This window comes from Phascolarctos cinereus, unplaced genomic scaffold, assembly GCF_003287225.1.
Source record: "Phascolarctos cinereus isolate Bilbo 61053 unplaced genomic scaffold, phaCin_HiC Scaffold_4;HRSCAF=312, whole genome shotgun sequence".
In the NCBI taxonomy this organism is placed as follows: domain Eukaryota; kingdom Metazoa; phylum Chordata; class Mammalia; order Diprotodontia; family Phascolarctidae; genus Phascolarctos; species Phascolarctos cinereus.
In genome coordinates, this window is record NW_027555847.1 from 247,845,550 (window position 1) to 247,861,557 (window position 16,008).

Genomic DNA, 16,008 nt, shown 5'->3' on the forward strand with positions numbered 1-16,008 from the left:
TTTTTCCAATAACATATAAAGACAATTTTCAGCATTCATTTTTTGAAAGATTGTGACTTTTAAATTTTTCTCCTTCCCTCTCCTCTCCCGCCCCAGGATGGCAGGCAATCTGATATAGGTTATATATGTGTAATCATGTAAAACATATTTCCACAGTCGTGTTGTGAAAGAAGAAACAGAATAAAAGGCAAAAAATACGCACACACATACAAAGTGAAAATAGTATGCTTTGATCTGCATTCAGACTCCATCAGTTCTGTGGATAGTGTTTTCCATCATGAGTCTTTTGGAATTGTCTTGGATCATTGTATTGCTGAGAAGAGTTAAGTCAGTCATAGTTGATCATCACAAAATGTCACTATTACTGTGTACAGTGTCCTGGTTCTGCTCATTTCACTCACCATCGGTTTATGTGTCTTTCCAGATTTTTCTGACATCTGCCTGCTTATCATTTCTTATAGCACAGTAGTAATATTCATATACCACAACTTGTTAAACCACATTGATGGATAACCCCTCAATTTCCAATTCTTGGCCACCACAAAAAGAGTTGCTATAAATATTTTTGTATAAGTAAGTCCTTTTTCCTTTTTTGTGATCTCTTTGGAATACAGACCTAGTAGTGGTATTGCTAGATCAAAGGGTATGCAGAGTTTGATTGCCCTTTGGACATAACTTCCGGATTGTCCTCCAGAATGGTTCAATCAGTTCACAACTCTACCAACAACGAGTTAGTGTCTTAATTTTCCCACATCTTCTCTAACATTTATCATTTTCCTTTTCTATCATATTAGCCAATCTGATAGGTGTGAGGTGGTACCTCAGAGTTGTTTTAATATACATTTCTCTAATCAATAGTCATTTAGAGCATTTTTTATATGACTGTAGATAAATTTTTTAGATAACTGATAAACTGCCTGTTCATATCCTTTGCCCATTTATCAATTGGGGAATGACTTGTATTCTTATAAATTAGACTCAGTTCCTTATATATAATCAAAGTTATGCATTTTACATTTCATAATGCCCTCTTATCTCTCATTTGGTCATAAATTCTTCCCTTCTCCACAGATCTGACAGATAAACTATTCCTTGCTTTCTTAATTTGCTTATGTCTAAATCATGTACCCATTTTGACCTTATCTTGGTATATATGGTATGAGATGTTGGTCTGTACCTACTTTCTGCCATGCCATTTTCCAGCTTTTCTGGCAGTTTTTGTCAAATACTGGAACTCTGGTGTTTTTGGTTTTTTTTGTTTTTTGCTTTTTGGTGAGGCAATTGGGGTTAAGTGACTTGCCCAGGGTCACACAGCTAGTAAGTGTCAAGTGTCTGAGGCTGGACTTGAACTCAGGTCCTCCTGACTCCAAGGCTGGAGCTCTACCCACTCCGCCACCTAGCTGCCCCTACTCAGGTGTTTTTGACTCAAAGGTTGGCACTCTGTCCATTGTACCACTCTGCCTCTTGGTGATTCTCCATTGTCTGTCAATTAAAGACCATATTCCTTCAGCTGGTATTCAAGACTCTTCCTTCTTATCTCATCCTCTCAGTTTCTAAGCTGAGCTGGATTTACTTTCATTCCTTTAATAAAGTTGTCCATTGAAATTTTGCCTACTTTTAGGCCCATTCCAAATGCCAACTCCTTCACGAAGACTTTCCTGATACCTCCCCATTCTAGTATTGGGTAGCAATGATTTTTTTTCCTCTCTTGGACTTCACAGACCACTTTGTACCTTTTGTAGACCACATTCCTCTGCAAGATTTTAACATTTATGAAGGGACTGTAATTTAATCTTTGTATATCTGCCACTGAAGTTTTACTCCAGTGCTTCATCACGAGATGGAAGTGACCCTGGTTTGTCAGAGGCTGTGTGCGTGTGCCACGGGAGCACAAGCTTTGGCAGGCCCGACTGAGGTGGAAAGGTATAATATACATCTGATATATTTGTTCTCCCAAAATTATTCTGCCTCAATTTGGAGAGGCTTATCATCATGTTGGTTACAGAATGATTAAATTTTTTAGCCTGAGCAGCTTTTAAATATTGCCAAATCCTAGAGGGACTGTGATCTTAATCATTAATTACATATCCTGATAAAATCACAGGTATTTGAAGTGTTATGCTGTCATTTAGTGCCTCCCCAGCAAATATTTCATAAATATTTGTTAGTTCTACTAGCTTTAATATCAGCTAAACCCCAGTTCTTTCAAGTTGTTAGCTTTTGCAAATGCCAGTTGAACTAGTTTAGAATTGTTTGTAAATATCTGTCTGCCTTTGTTTTAAGGTATATCAGCTATCCCCGAACTGAGACAAATATTTTCCCCCAAGACTTAAACCTGACAGCTTTGGTGCAGCAGCAGATACATGACCAACAATGGGGAGCCTTCGCCCAGAGAATTCTAGATAGGGGTGGCCCTACCCCTCGTAATGGGAAAAAATCTGATCAAGCTCATCCTCCTATTCACCCCACCAAATACACTTGTAACCTGCAGGTGGGTCTGGATAAGTCCCTTTAGTTATATGCTAAGAACACTCCCATTAATTTTGCTTTTTGTACCATCTAGAATATCCCAGTGTGGCAAGCAGGAATTTACTTTGTGTTAAATTAACATTTTCTCTTTTTTTTCTTTTTTCTTGCTAGGCAATGGGGTTAAGTGACTTGCCCAGGGTCACACAGCTAGTAAGTGTCAAGTGTCTGAGGCTGGATTTGAACTCAGGTCCTCCTGACTCCTAGGCCGGTGGTCTATCCACTGCACCACCTAGCCGCCCCACATTAACATTTTCTCTGTAGTCCTTCTTCAACTTTGAAATAATTTTTTTTTTAAACAGGAAGAAAGAATTGAAGGCTATAATTGTCCAGTTGCCAGCTGCATCAAATCAGTTTTTTCTGCCCTTCCTAGCACAGTGCAGGGCACATTGTAAGCACTTAAAAAATGCTTGGTGACTTAACTTGGCTCACTTATCCCACTTTTCCAACCTTATTTCCTGTTACATTTCAAGATATATATCCTCTGGTCTCCTTTTTGTCCACCAGCTTGTGCCCCTTCTGTGCCTCTGCTTCCTTCTTTCCTTTGGCCTATGCAAGTGTGTATGTTGACCTGTCTATGTAAGGTATTTTTTCTGCAGCTCCTGCTATGGTCTAGCATACTGCTGATTTCATAGATACTTGGTAAATAGTTTGTAGAGTGATTGATTAATGATGCCCAGTAACTGGGGCCATAGGTAGTGCAGTGGATAGAGCACCGGCCCTGGAGTTGAGAGTACCTGAGTTCAAATTTGACCTCAGACAAATAGCACTGGCTGCGTGACTCTGGGCAAATCACTTAACCCCAATTGCCTTGTCCTCGCCCCCCCCCAAAAAAAAAATAATAATGCACAGTAACCAATGTTAGCTTAGTCATTTTGGGGAAATGAAAACCTTTTTCAAGTCCAATTGTGTTATATTCCTTTTAACAAGTGAGACATGTGTGTATGTATATCTATTATGACTGTTAGTACAATGAACTGAACTATATCTTGTTTTCCTTTTTAAATTAATCCTTCAAAACATAGATGAAATAAGACTGCTTCCCATTATTATTATTTTAGGTTGATTACTCACATTTTTTTTTCATGACTCTCTTATGTTCATTAGTATCATTCTAAAGTAATCTAAAATTTTAGACATCTGGAAGTTCCGTTTTGTTTTTTTCCACATTTGTATGCAGTGTTATAGGGAATGTGGTACCAAATGCTTTCAGAATTTTTAACTGAAAAGGGGAGAAGGGGTGAATTTTAATTGACATGCCCCCCCATTTAAAAAGTTTTCATTTCTTATTAGGGGAATGAACAGCGACTATATGAATTTATTGTTCGCCATTTCCTGGCCTGTTGCTCTGAGGATGCTCAGGGACAAGAAACAACTGTGGAGATCGATATTGCTCAAGAGCGCTTCTTTGCTCATGGTCTCATGATTCTGGCCAGAAACTATCTGGATGTTTATATATATGATAAATGGAGTGACAAGGTGGGTTCGAATAACACAGACATTCATTAACTCTAAGGAAGTCAATGTTTTATATATTGGGTTTGTGTTTTGAGGGAAGTTAGCCCTAGGCGAAGGCCAGGTTGTTTCTTTAAAAAAGAAACCAAACAAAACATGAATTTGCTGTCCCTTTCCCTGCAGAGATAAAGCTCAATCAATATGCAACTCAATTATAATAACACTTGAAGGTTGTTAGACCATAAAAAGTGGATAGTGTAAGTATCATACATTTGTTGCTCCAGCAGGTAAAATGAGTTGCTCCAATTCACTTAATTAAGAAATGTCTGAATTGGGACCTGACTACAGGGCTCCAGATTTTAAATTTGGTGCCTTTGATTATACCATCCTATCTACAGATCCTTTTTCCAGTCTTTGTTAAAGTATATGTACATCTTTTACATAATTGTGATCTATGTGTACATACCATTTTATGTCCTAATTTTTTCCCACTTACTATTTTAAATACTTGTATTCCCCTTTCTATTGATATTAGTTCTTGAAAAACATAATGTTAAGCAAAAAAATGTCTCAGGCAATAATTTCATAGGAACAATAAATATTATAAATAGGGGATTAGCCAAATAATATAGCAAGGTTGTGATATATTAACAGTTCTACTTCAAAATCAGATTGGTTGGCACAGCCTTTATACAGAGTATGCCTCTAATCATTTCTACATGTTAGCATTTTTCACATACTGGTTTTCAGTAGCTCAGTATTACCCCATCACTTTAATAGAGCATAGTTTGTTTGTTGATTTTCTAATTGTTTGTCATTCAGGTTGGATCTAGATTTTACATTTCCATAAATAGCACTATTCTGAACATCTTTGTACAAATTACTTTTTTATCTCTTGTGTTATTTCCTTGGGTTGGTAGTGGGAGGAGGGTTCACCAAAGCAGCATAACCTGGACAAAAACATTGAACAATTTTATAGGTCTTAGTACATGTTACTAGAGTTCTCTCTGGTAATGCTAAGCCCTCTTACAGTTTAGCAGCATTGTACTGATGAGTTATGTTGCTTCTTCGCTCCCCACCTCAGGCTGTCTTCACCTCTGAAGACCTTCTCCTCACCTCCACTTCAGCCACACACAGAGGACAGTCATACCCCTTCACTTCACCATCACCCACAAGCATTTCACTTCTAATCAATCAGCAAGCATTTATTAAATGCCTACTGTGTGCTACACATTGTAGTAAAGGCTACAGCTACAAAGACAAAAACGAAAACATTTCTGTTCTCAGGGAGATTCTATGACCAGCAATTCTAAAATTCTTCTGTCTGACTATAACCTCCTATCTTTCCATCTTCCCATATGCCTCACTTGTTCTTCAACTCATTTTTTCTCTTCACTGTGACTTCTGCTTCCCTCTGTGTGGTTCTCTCCTGTGTCATCCTCCGCTCCTCTGAATTCACTTTCTTCCCTTCCTAAACTTGACTCAGTTAACTTTTTACCATTACAGTTTTCTACTCTTAGATCCATTGCTTTGTTGTGCAATTGCCCCATATTCCTTGCCAGGCCTTAACCCTGGATTACCCCTACCATCTGTCTCCTTAGCTCTTACTTATATGAAAGCTGGATAGTGGTTATGGAAATAACAAAAATTTGTAGTGGGACACTGCACATTTGTTTCTACTCCCAGCAAGACTCTCAATGCAGCAGGCAATCTTTTTACTCTTCCCTAATTGATTCTGTATCACACTCCTCACTGTGGCTGATACACATATTCCTTTCTCCAGGTCTTTTTGAGCACCTACTTCCCTCACCCTCTTAGAAGTGTTCACTTCACAATTTACTGAGAAAATATAAGCCATTCTTTCCATGAGCTCTCTTCCTTTCCCCTACATCTCAAAACTGCTTGACATCATCCCCGCTTCCTCTTTCCTCTTTTACTACAGTCTCTGATGCATAGGAGGACTTTCTGGACAAGGCCACCTCCTTTACTTGTACTCTTGATCCCGTCTCCTCAGCCAAGTTGTTTCAGGAGTCAGCCTCCCCATCTCAGGCCTTCCTTGTCTATTGGCCCCTCCATCCATGAAAAAGGAAAAAAAAAACCCTCACTTGATTATTCTGTCCCCTAAAGATACTGTCCTCTACTTTGCCCTTTCACAACCAAACTCCTAGAATTTGTCTGTACTCTTTCACTTCTCTAACTCTTTGCAATTAGGCTTATTATGCAACTGTTGAAACTGTTCTTTCCCAGGTTACCAGTGATTTATTAATTGCTAAATCCAGTGTCTTTTTCTCATCCTCATACTTCTTAACCTCTCTGAAGTAATAGGCATTGATGACTATTCTCTCTACTCTGAGTTTTCATGCTCTCTCTTGGTTCTACTTTACCCTTCTGATTTTCCTTTTTTAGTATGCTTTACTAGATCACTACCTACATTTTCCCCTGTAACTATGGGTAATATACTGGTTTCTGTCCTGGGCCAGAGGGGGATCATATGTTTGCCCACAGTGGAGTACTTCCTTTGTTGGCATGTACTCTTGATATACTTTTACTTGGTGACCTCATCATCTCCCACAGATTTAGTTATCATCTCTGTGCAGATGACTCTCTGATCTGTGTATCCAGCCCTGGTTTTATATCACCAGCTACCCTGTGGAACATTTCCCACTGGAGTTTCTGCAGTTATCTCAAACTCCATGTGTTCAAAACAGAACCACTGTCAGCCTTAGCTTCTGTTTCCCTTTATACCATATATCCCATCATTTGTTTGTATTCTTGTTGATTCTGTCTCCACAGCAACTCTCCCCTTCTTTCTCCTCATGTGGCCACCAGAAGAGGTCAGGCCCTCATTGACTGTACTACTGTGCTGTTGCTAGTAGACTTCTGCTTCAAATCTCTCCCCTCCCCATTCCAGCTTCTAGCTGCCAAAGTGATTTTTCTCAAGCATGGGTTCGACATGTATGTCCCCTACTCAGAAGAGCCCAGTGGCTCCCTATGGCCTCTAGGATCAAATGCAGATTTCTTCATTTGGCATTCAAAGCCCTTTTTAACCTGATTCCAATCTACTTTTCAAGCTTTATTACTCATTACTGGCCTTGTAATTTTTCATGGACCACACTCCCATCTTTTTTCTCCATACCCAGTCCTTTCCTTCTAGCCCTTATGATCCGTAGTTACTTTGAGCTCAGCGTAAACCCTGCCTTCAATATGAGGCCTTTCTTGATTTTCTCAGCTACTAGCAGCCCCACGCTTAAATTAATTGTCCATATATTTGTGAATTTGTACTCATATGTACATGTTGTTTTACTCAAGAGAATATAAGCTTTAGAACAAGGACTCCCATTTTTGTGTTTATTCTCCCAGCCTAGCGCACAGTTTGACACATAACAGAGACTGTAAGACTGCATGTTGGTTGACTGAATGTTAGGTTTTATTGGTTTTAATTTATCTTTGATAGCTTAACAGGTATTCAGTGGTAGTTTTAAAATTGTTTCGTTTTAGATGCCTTTGATAGCCAGTGGAGTTTTACATTTTAAATTATCTCTCTTCTCAAACCCTGTGAAGACTCTTTTGCACAGGGTGTGCATGCTGTTCCCCAGTATTGATTATTCTGACTCTTCATGAACCCCTCTGATCCATAGGGGTGTGGCACAGGGCAGTAGACTTTGTTTGATTTTGAAATTGCATTTTATAATAACATGACTAAAGAAGTATTTGACTAGAGACTATTGCTTTTTCAGGTCATTCCCATCTATGAGAAAGGCTCCTGTTTCCAGCCGACCACAATAGAAATGGTGGATGGTGAGACCAGCCCACCCCAACTCCTCACAGAAGCAGATCTTATTGCTCTCATGGAGAAACATGGCATTGGTCAGGAATCCTTGTGGTGTCTTGTCAGGGAACTTTATTATGAGTGGGTGTTTTCCTTTGGCCAAAGGGTGATCAGATGTTTGGCTGCAGTGGGATATTTCCTTTGTTTGGCATTTCGTGAAAAGCCTGGAATCATAAACATAAATCAGAATGAAAGGATTGTAAAGCCCATCTTGCTTGATGCCCTTCCTTTACAGATAAGGAAACGTAGCCCAGTGTGGTTAAATGACTTTTCCCATCATATGTGTAGCAACTGGAAGCTATTGCAACTGAGCTCCACAAATTAGAAATTTTAATAAGAGCTTCATTGTTGTGATAACTGTAATATTTGTGTTGTTTGATGTTGTAATGATAGGACTTCAATATGGAGTCACTTTGGCTAAGCAGTCTCAGTGCCCATAAAGCATGTAGGCAGTGGCCGACAGGTTTGTATTTTTCCACTGTTTGGCCTTGTATCAAGCACTTAATGCTTGTAGCTTCTGATTGGATAAAACTTGGGGCGACTGCAGTGGCCTGAGTCATTCCTTTCCTGCTGCCTCAGATAGGCTACTCAAACCCTCTCCCAATTTTTGGTCCACAAAGAAACTCCCCCTACCCAAGCCTGAGATTAATTAATCACCCTGAGAACTTCCCAGCACATCTTGGTCTGATTAGGAATGCCCCCCTGCTATGTCTGGTACCTATTACCTCATCTCCACCAACTTGTTTTTAGGGTATATAACTTCCTGCTTGAACCTCATCTTTGAGTGTGTTCTGTCTGTGATACAAGTCCCTCTCCCTCACGATGGGTGAATTTCTTGTATCCATGGGGATGAACCTGTCTGTTTATATTGCCATATAATATGTTTGTGTGTATCGGGTTTTTGGGGGGTTTTTTGCCTTCTTGCTATACCACATAAAAATAAAGCTCTTGTTTGTACCAGCTTCCCAAGTACCAATTTCCTGTAAATTCCAAATCCAGGTCTTTGGTTTAACCTGAGCCATGAGGCCAAATAAAGCAACTATATTTGTCTAATACTTCATTGTCATCGTGGCAGCAAAGATTACTAATTATTTTGGTCAGTTGCTTATGCATTGGCTACACCATTGGCTTGTGGTTGATCACAGTTAGTCACCAAGAGGCAGCTAGGTAATGCAGTGTATAGAGCATTGGGCCTGAACTTGGGAAAACACGAGTTCAAATGTTCTCCAACTAGCTGTGTGACCCTAGGTAAGTCACTTAACCTGTCTGCCTCAGTTTCCTCATCTGTAAAATGGGGATAAAATAGCATCTATCTCACATACAGTTGTGAGAATCAAATGAGATATTTGTAAAATGCTTAGTACGATGCCTGGCTCATAGTAAATGCTTAATAAAAATGATTGTTCGCTTCTTTCCCTAAGTACCCTCCAAAAGTTGGACATTCAAAAAGGTCAACATCTTTTCAAAAAACCATTGTTGCTGAACCTCTTGGATCTGACAGAAACTAAATGTAGTTCACTTCTAGTAGATTGTTAATGTGGGGTTTTATCCGTACTCCCGAAGTGACTGAAAAATTGTTTCCAGGGACGGATGCAACTCATGCAGAGCATATCGAGACCATCAAATCACGGATGTATGTGGGACTCACCCCTGATAAACGATTCCTCCCAGGACATTTGGGCATGGGGCTGGTGGAAGGTAAGCTCAGAGTCCTCTCTTCCTCAGGCAGAGTGTCAGTAGCCTTGTACTCCCATGGAGGAGCCATGTTGGGTTTGCTAATGGTAGTCTTTCCTTTGGCAGGTTATGATTCCATGGGCTACGAGATGTCTAAGCCTGACCTCCGGGCTGAGCTAGAAGCTGACCTGAAACTTATTTGCGAGGGGAAAAAGGATAAGCATGTGGTCCTGAGACAGCAGATCCAGAAATATAAGCAAGTTTTCATCGAAGCTGTGGCCCATGCCAACAAGTGAGTACCAATGAGACTTTCCCAACTCAAGAACTGTGTTACTTGAGGTCCTTGGAGGGAATTCTGTTCTTATCTAACATGAGTATTGGAGGCTACAGCAGGAGTGAGTTAGCAGAGACGTGGGCTGGGTAACTGGTGAGCATTGCTGATGTTTTGGGTAGCTCCCCTCCTTCCCCGTCAACCCAAGCCTTATGGTGAATGGCCCAAGGGTGAGGCCCCTTCCCCTGGTGCTTTGGCTTTGAATATTTCTCATGTTTTGGTACCAGTATCTGTCTGAAAATATTTTATATACAGATCAGATTCAAAAATTAAGCAGAAGTTTCACTCAACTTAGTGTCATATGCAAAGTGGTAGGCTTGAAGGTGGAAAGACTTAGGTTCAAACTCCACTTTCGAGCATTTATTAGCAGATTGACCATGGGCAAGTCACTTACCTTCTCCACACTTCTGTTATTCCATCTGTAGAGATAGGAACACTGGTAGTACCTGCCTCACAGGGTTGCTATAGAGCTCAAGTAAGATGTTCATAAGGCACTTAGCAAATTGTAACGTACTGTATTCAGTTATTTAATAGACTTTTTCAATGTCATCTATGTGCAAGGCACTATGTTGGGTGCTGGGGATATAAAGGCAAAAAATGAAAAAGGCCTTGGTTTCCAGGACCTTTACATGTTCAAATAATACGCACCCAGAAAAGTCAGTACAAAATGTATACAAAGTAAATACAGAGTAATTTGCACTAGGGGGGTGGGGATGGTGGGTGGTTGGAGTGCTGGCCCTGGACTCAGGGAAACCTGAGTTCAAATTCTGTCTTAGACACTAGCTTTGTGACCCTGGGGAAGTCACCTAACTCTGTTTGCCTCAGTTTCCTCATGGGTCAAATGAACTGGAGAAGAAAATGGCAAACCAATATCTTTGCCAATAAAACCCCATGTGAGGTCACAAAGAGTTGGACATTACTGAAACAACTAAACAACGACATTGGGTGGGGGGGGAGTCAGAAAAGGCTCTGTGTAGGAAGGGACCCTTTAGCTGAACCTTGAATGGCATTTGTTATGATCATCTTAACTCTGCCTTGAATTGCAGACAATGCAGTCCTTCAAAATCGTCTCCTTGTTAAGTTCAGAATAAAAATAAATTTAAAAAAATAATCCGTCCCTTTACTACAAAAATGTTTTTCATTGGGCTGTTAGTCTTAGTTTGGGCTAATGTTCTGTTTGTTTTTAAGCTGCTCATTAATGAGAGACTTGTATTGCTTTTGATTGGAAGCCACATCTTGTTTTCTCCTGCTCTGATTTTGAAAGTAAGCACGAGACCCAATTTGACTGAAAACCCAAATGATCTCGTTTACTTTTTAGAGGTTGTGCTTGGCACGTTTGTGGCATATCTGCTTCTCCCAGATACCCTGGTTCTAACCAGGGGCTGAACAGTGGTGGAAGGTGGTGACACTGTCCCCTCTGCCTCTGGCTGCGCCACGTGCTGGGAACTAGAGTAAAGAGCCGTCGGGACGGCTGATGGAGCGGCTCACCACTGACTTGCAGCCCCTTTTCCATGACAGTTGTAACTGGATTGGTTCAGTGGTCAGGAATGATAGGTGTGTGTCTTGTGTATACTCAAGTGTGAAAACACCCACGGGGTAAGCAGGCTGATGCATGTGCATGTGTGTCTTCCCTCTAGGCTGGATGAAGCATTGTCTCAGTATTTTGGAGAAATGGCCACAGCAGCTGGCCAAGAAGAAATCTACCCAGCAGTGCCAGCAACTATCAAGAAATGTCCACAATGTAACAAAGACATGGTGCTCAAGAGGAAGAAGAATGGCGGGTCTGTTCTGTCTGACATTCTGTCTGTCTAGAAGTTTCCACTTGTGGTATTTGAGCACTTACTACATCAGTTTATTTCATGTTTTTGAGAGTTCTCCATGCTTGTCATTATATTCTAAATGCAGTCGGTCTCTACCGGGAATATATGACTAGGTTGATGAGCTACAGAAGGCTTCGTCGGCTTCTGTGAATGTTCAGAGTAATGCATTTCATTCAGTAGGCTTTAATTTTGATCAAGTTCACCTGCAGGTTCGGAATTTGAATCAGAGAGACCATTTGGCTTTGGATGTGTAGACAGTTAAAGGCAGGCTGCTTGGCAATGCAAGGTGAGAGAATATTTGCCTTTGCCTGTAGCTCCTTCCATCTCCAGAGAGAGAGAGAGGAGTCAAACAGTAAGCACTTACTAAATACCTACTATGTGCGAGGCACCAGAGAAAGAAAAAGGAAAGCAGCTCTTCCCATGGAGGAACTTACCTTCTGTTTCAGGAGATAACGTGTGCATATGTAAATAACACAAAATATATACCATTAAAAACAAGGTAATTTGGGGTGAGGGCATTAGTAGCTTGGGGGAAACAGGAAAGGTTTCATATAGGAGATGGTGCTTGAGCTGAGCTTTGAAGGAAGCTAATGATTCTAAGAAGCAACGTGAGGAGGAAATTCATGCCAGGCGTGGGGTATGGTTTCTTTGAACGCACAGAAACAGGAGAGGGAGGAACTGTCATGTGTCAGGAGCAGCAGGAGGGCCAGTGTGAGTGAGCTGCTAAAGAATGTATAAAGAGGAATAATGTTTAAGGCTGGAAAGGAAGGATGAAGCCAGGTTATGGAAGGCTTTACATGCCAAAGGGGTTATATTTAATCCAGAGGTAATAGGGAACTGCTGGGATTTAATGCACAGGGGAATTATATGGTCAGACCCATGCTTTAGAAAAATCACTTTGGCAGCCATGTGGAAGCTATGCAATAGTTCCTGGTAAGAGGTAATGAAGACCTGAATTATAATGGGGGCCATGTGAAGGGAGAGAAGGAGGATTGGAGAGATGTGGTGGAGAGCAAATCAACAACTGGCAGCTGGATGGATATGTGGAGTGAGGGGGAGTGGAGCAGTGAGGGTGATTCTGATGTGTCAAATCTGTGTGAAGGATAGTTAGTTGTACCTTCTACAAAAATAGGAAAGATCCGAAGGGATGGCTTTAGGGATTTAGGCATTTAGATAATGAGGTTTCTTGGACTTGTTGAGTGTGAGATGCCTGGGGGCATCTGGTGGGAAATGTCCTATAGGCAGCTGGTGATGCTGGACTGGAATGTAGAAGAGAAACCTAGGCCAGTCATAGATGAATCTGAGAGTCATCAACGTAGAGGTGATAAGTAAACCAAGGGAGCTGATGATATGACCAAGTGAAAGAGTTTAGAGAGAAAAGAGAAGAGGGCCAGGACAGAATCCTGGACTATACCTGGCGTTAGAGGGCAGAATACAGATGATCCTGCACTGGAGACAGAAGAAATGCTGACTTCATTGAGGGGATTGGGATTGATAACTTGGATTAATCAGTGATAGATATTTAAGTTTATATTAGAATCAGAATTTGACCTTTAAATTAGTTTTGCTTTTTCTGGTAAAAATATCTACTAAGGCAAACTTTAAAGAAGGAGTCAATTTAGTCATATGGTCGCTAATCTAAGTAAAGCTTAAGTTTTTGTGACTAAGAGGTGTCACAGAAGTTTTACATACTAATATCAGTACCAAGCTATTTCATTTTGCCTATACATGAGAAATAGGTTTATTATACATTATTATTAGATTTCAAGATTAGTCCCTGTGTACTCCATTAAGCTTTCTGTCTTCAGAATAATCAGCTATTGTTAGTCTTCAGAATAATCAGCTATTGTTAATTGGGGAAAACTTAGGTTGCTGATGGATGACAAATTTCTAGATGTTTGACTCTAGTTTCAAGGTTATCAGGATCTTTTCAGATAACCAGCTTGACTTTATTCCACAGATTCTACCTCAGCTGCATGGGCTATCCAGACTGCCGAAAAGCTATATGGTTTCCAGATTCCGTTGTAGAAGCCAGTAAGGATGACACTGTGTGTCCAGTCTGCAAACCACATCCTGTTTACAGGTCAGTCTGAGGAAGTAAAGATCAGAAGTACCCCCCAAAAGAAACTTATAAGGTTTTTTTCTTTCTTTTCTACTGGAATGATAATGTAGCTAATTGGATTACTCTTGATTTTAATCAAATAGAGATAATCAGAAGGCCTGGTTCTGGTCCTAGGCCCTTTCATTCATTTCTATCAGGACTTTCTCCAAAGGAGTAGACACCCAGCCTTGGTAAATTAAGTCTTTACTAGGAGTTGGGGTGTTGAATAAGGAACAATTCTCTTAATCTCTTGGTTTCTCTTAATATGATAACATTCTCTTACGCTTTCTCCCAGATTTTTTTTGTGTATTTCCAAGAATAGTTTGCTATTCATTTATTTTTTATCAGACTTTCACATAGTCTTGTCTTTTAAAAAATGTCAAGGCAATAGCATGGAAAATTGAAACTTTTGAATTTGGATGATTAGGCTGATTTGATTTGCAAATGAGTTCAAATTTGTAATTTAGGAATTGCAGTAATACTTAGCAGTCTCTTTGGTCTTCTGGAAAGGATGAGAATTACTACCCATGACCAGTTCCAGTTGACATAGGTATGTTTACTATATGCTGAGCAGTGGGAAAAGTGATAAAGAAAAAAATAAGGAGATATTTAAAGTTAATATCTCTTCTTAATTAAGCAAGATAATCTGTATCCAGGTTTTGATTTTTCTTTTCTTTTGGAACCAATAGGTTGAAATTAAAGTTCAAGCGAGGAAGTGTCCCTCCCGCCATGCCTCTGGAGTTTGTTGGCTGCATTGGAGGTTGTGATGAGACCCTGATGCAGATCCTGGACCTAAGATCTTCCAATGGCCCTTCCAGAGCTTCACAGCCAGCAGGCCAGCCTACCAACCATTTACAGGCTAACCAGTCCCTGAACAGAATGGGCAGCAACCAGGGCAATTACTCCATCTCTTCCACAGAACGACAAACTGGACCCCCCAAGCCCTCAGCCAGGACCCTTGTGCCCTCGGCAGCTACCAGTGAGAGTCACAACACTGTGATGTGTAACTGTGGCCAAGAGGCCCTCTCACTCACTGTCCGTAAAGAAGGGCCCAATCAGGGCAGATGCTTCTACAAGTGCAACACGGGGAGTTGCAACTTCTTCCTGTGGGCCGACGGTCAGCAGGGAACAGAAATGGCGCTTTCCTCAAGAACAAGGACTCTTAATCATTTCCAAGGGAACTCCACAAATTTTGGAGGAAGGCAAAATGGGTTTGGAAACCATGGCAGGAGTAGCAGCAGTGCCACATGTATGTGCAACCAACCCGCCATCACACGGACAGTACAAAAGGAGGGGCCCAACAAGGGACGGCAGTTCCACACGTGCTCAAAACCGAGGGAGCAGCAGTGTGGCTTCTTTCAGTGGGCTGATGAAAACATGGCACTAGGTGAGGCAAATCATGGGTATACATGGACACCTGTATATTTTGAAATTTTGTGCTATCTTGTTTTTGTGTCACCTTCCTTTCTTACATGCATATATCCACACCTTTTCCCCTACTCCATGAGCCGAAGAATAAAAAAAGAAAAAGAAAAAACAGTTCAGGAAAAACCAACACATCAACCCAAGTCTGACCAACTTCATACGTAGCATCTTGCTTCATTTTTTTCTCCCTTGCATTTACATTGTATAGTTCTGCACTAGTTTAGAGATTGAGTACTTAATATGGCATCTATCAGAAAACATTATTTTAAAATGTTAATGTTATATCTGGGAAGTCGGGCAAAACTTCTGTTGGTAATGATTTGGTTCTATTACAGTTTATTTGTTGTATTCTCAAGGATATTTTTGAACTTTATATTTGTAATATGAAGATTAGTCTTTTAAATCAGATAGGGAATATGAAAACACTTTAAAAAGTAAAAGAAAAACCATGTATACATATAAGGTATCACTATTATAAGTTGGGCTTCTTTTGTACCCATAAGACATCTCAGCATCTGAAATGGTAATGTAACCACCTGTGTACGTGGCATATAATTGTAATTCTTTATGGTAGGAAAGAAAACAAGAAGGGTCAGAGGCACAGAAATTCACTTTTATATTACATTTTGTGAAGAGATGGTTTCATTTTTTATATACTTATAGTTTTCAAAGACCATATGACTTCATGAAAGATGAGTACGTCTCATCTCAAAACTTTCTGACATAGTGAAAATAACTGATGTTTGTATAGCACTTTATGGTTGGCAATGCCATTTCCAATTTTCTCATCTCGTCCTCACCACTTCTGTGAGGTAGGCTTTCTCTCTTTCTGTGGAGGGCATCACAC

General features: G+C 40.4%; 1 protein-coding gene across 1 annotated transcript in view; it reads left to right on the forward strand.

Moving 5' to 3' along the window:
* The window catches only part of TOP3A (DNA topoisomerase III alpha), a 40,060-nt gene that overhangs the window by 21,688 nt on the left and 2,364 nt on the right, over positions 1 to 16,008 (forward strand). The window contains exons 11-18 of the mRNA XM_020967366.2: positions 2,284 to 2,491; positions 3,820 to 4,005; positions 7,719 to 7,848; positions 9,395 to 9,508; positions 9,611 to 9,776; positions 11,453 to 11,596; positions 13,596 to 13,718; positions 14,426 to 15,123. Coding sequence (XP_020823025.1) covers positions 2,284 to 2,491; positions 3,820 to 4,005; positions 7,719 to 7,848; positions 9,395 to 9,508; positions 9,611 to 9,776; positions 11,453 to 11,596; positions 13,596 to 13,718; positions 14,426 to 15,123 — 1,769 coding nt within the window. The remainder of the gene's footprint in view (positions 1 to 2,283; positions 2,492 to 3,819; positions 4,006 to 7,718; positions 7,849 to 9,394; positions 9,509 to 9,610; positions 9,777 to 11,452; positions 11,597 to 13,595; positions 13,719 to 14,425; positions 15,124 to 16,008) is intronic.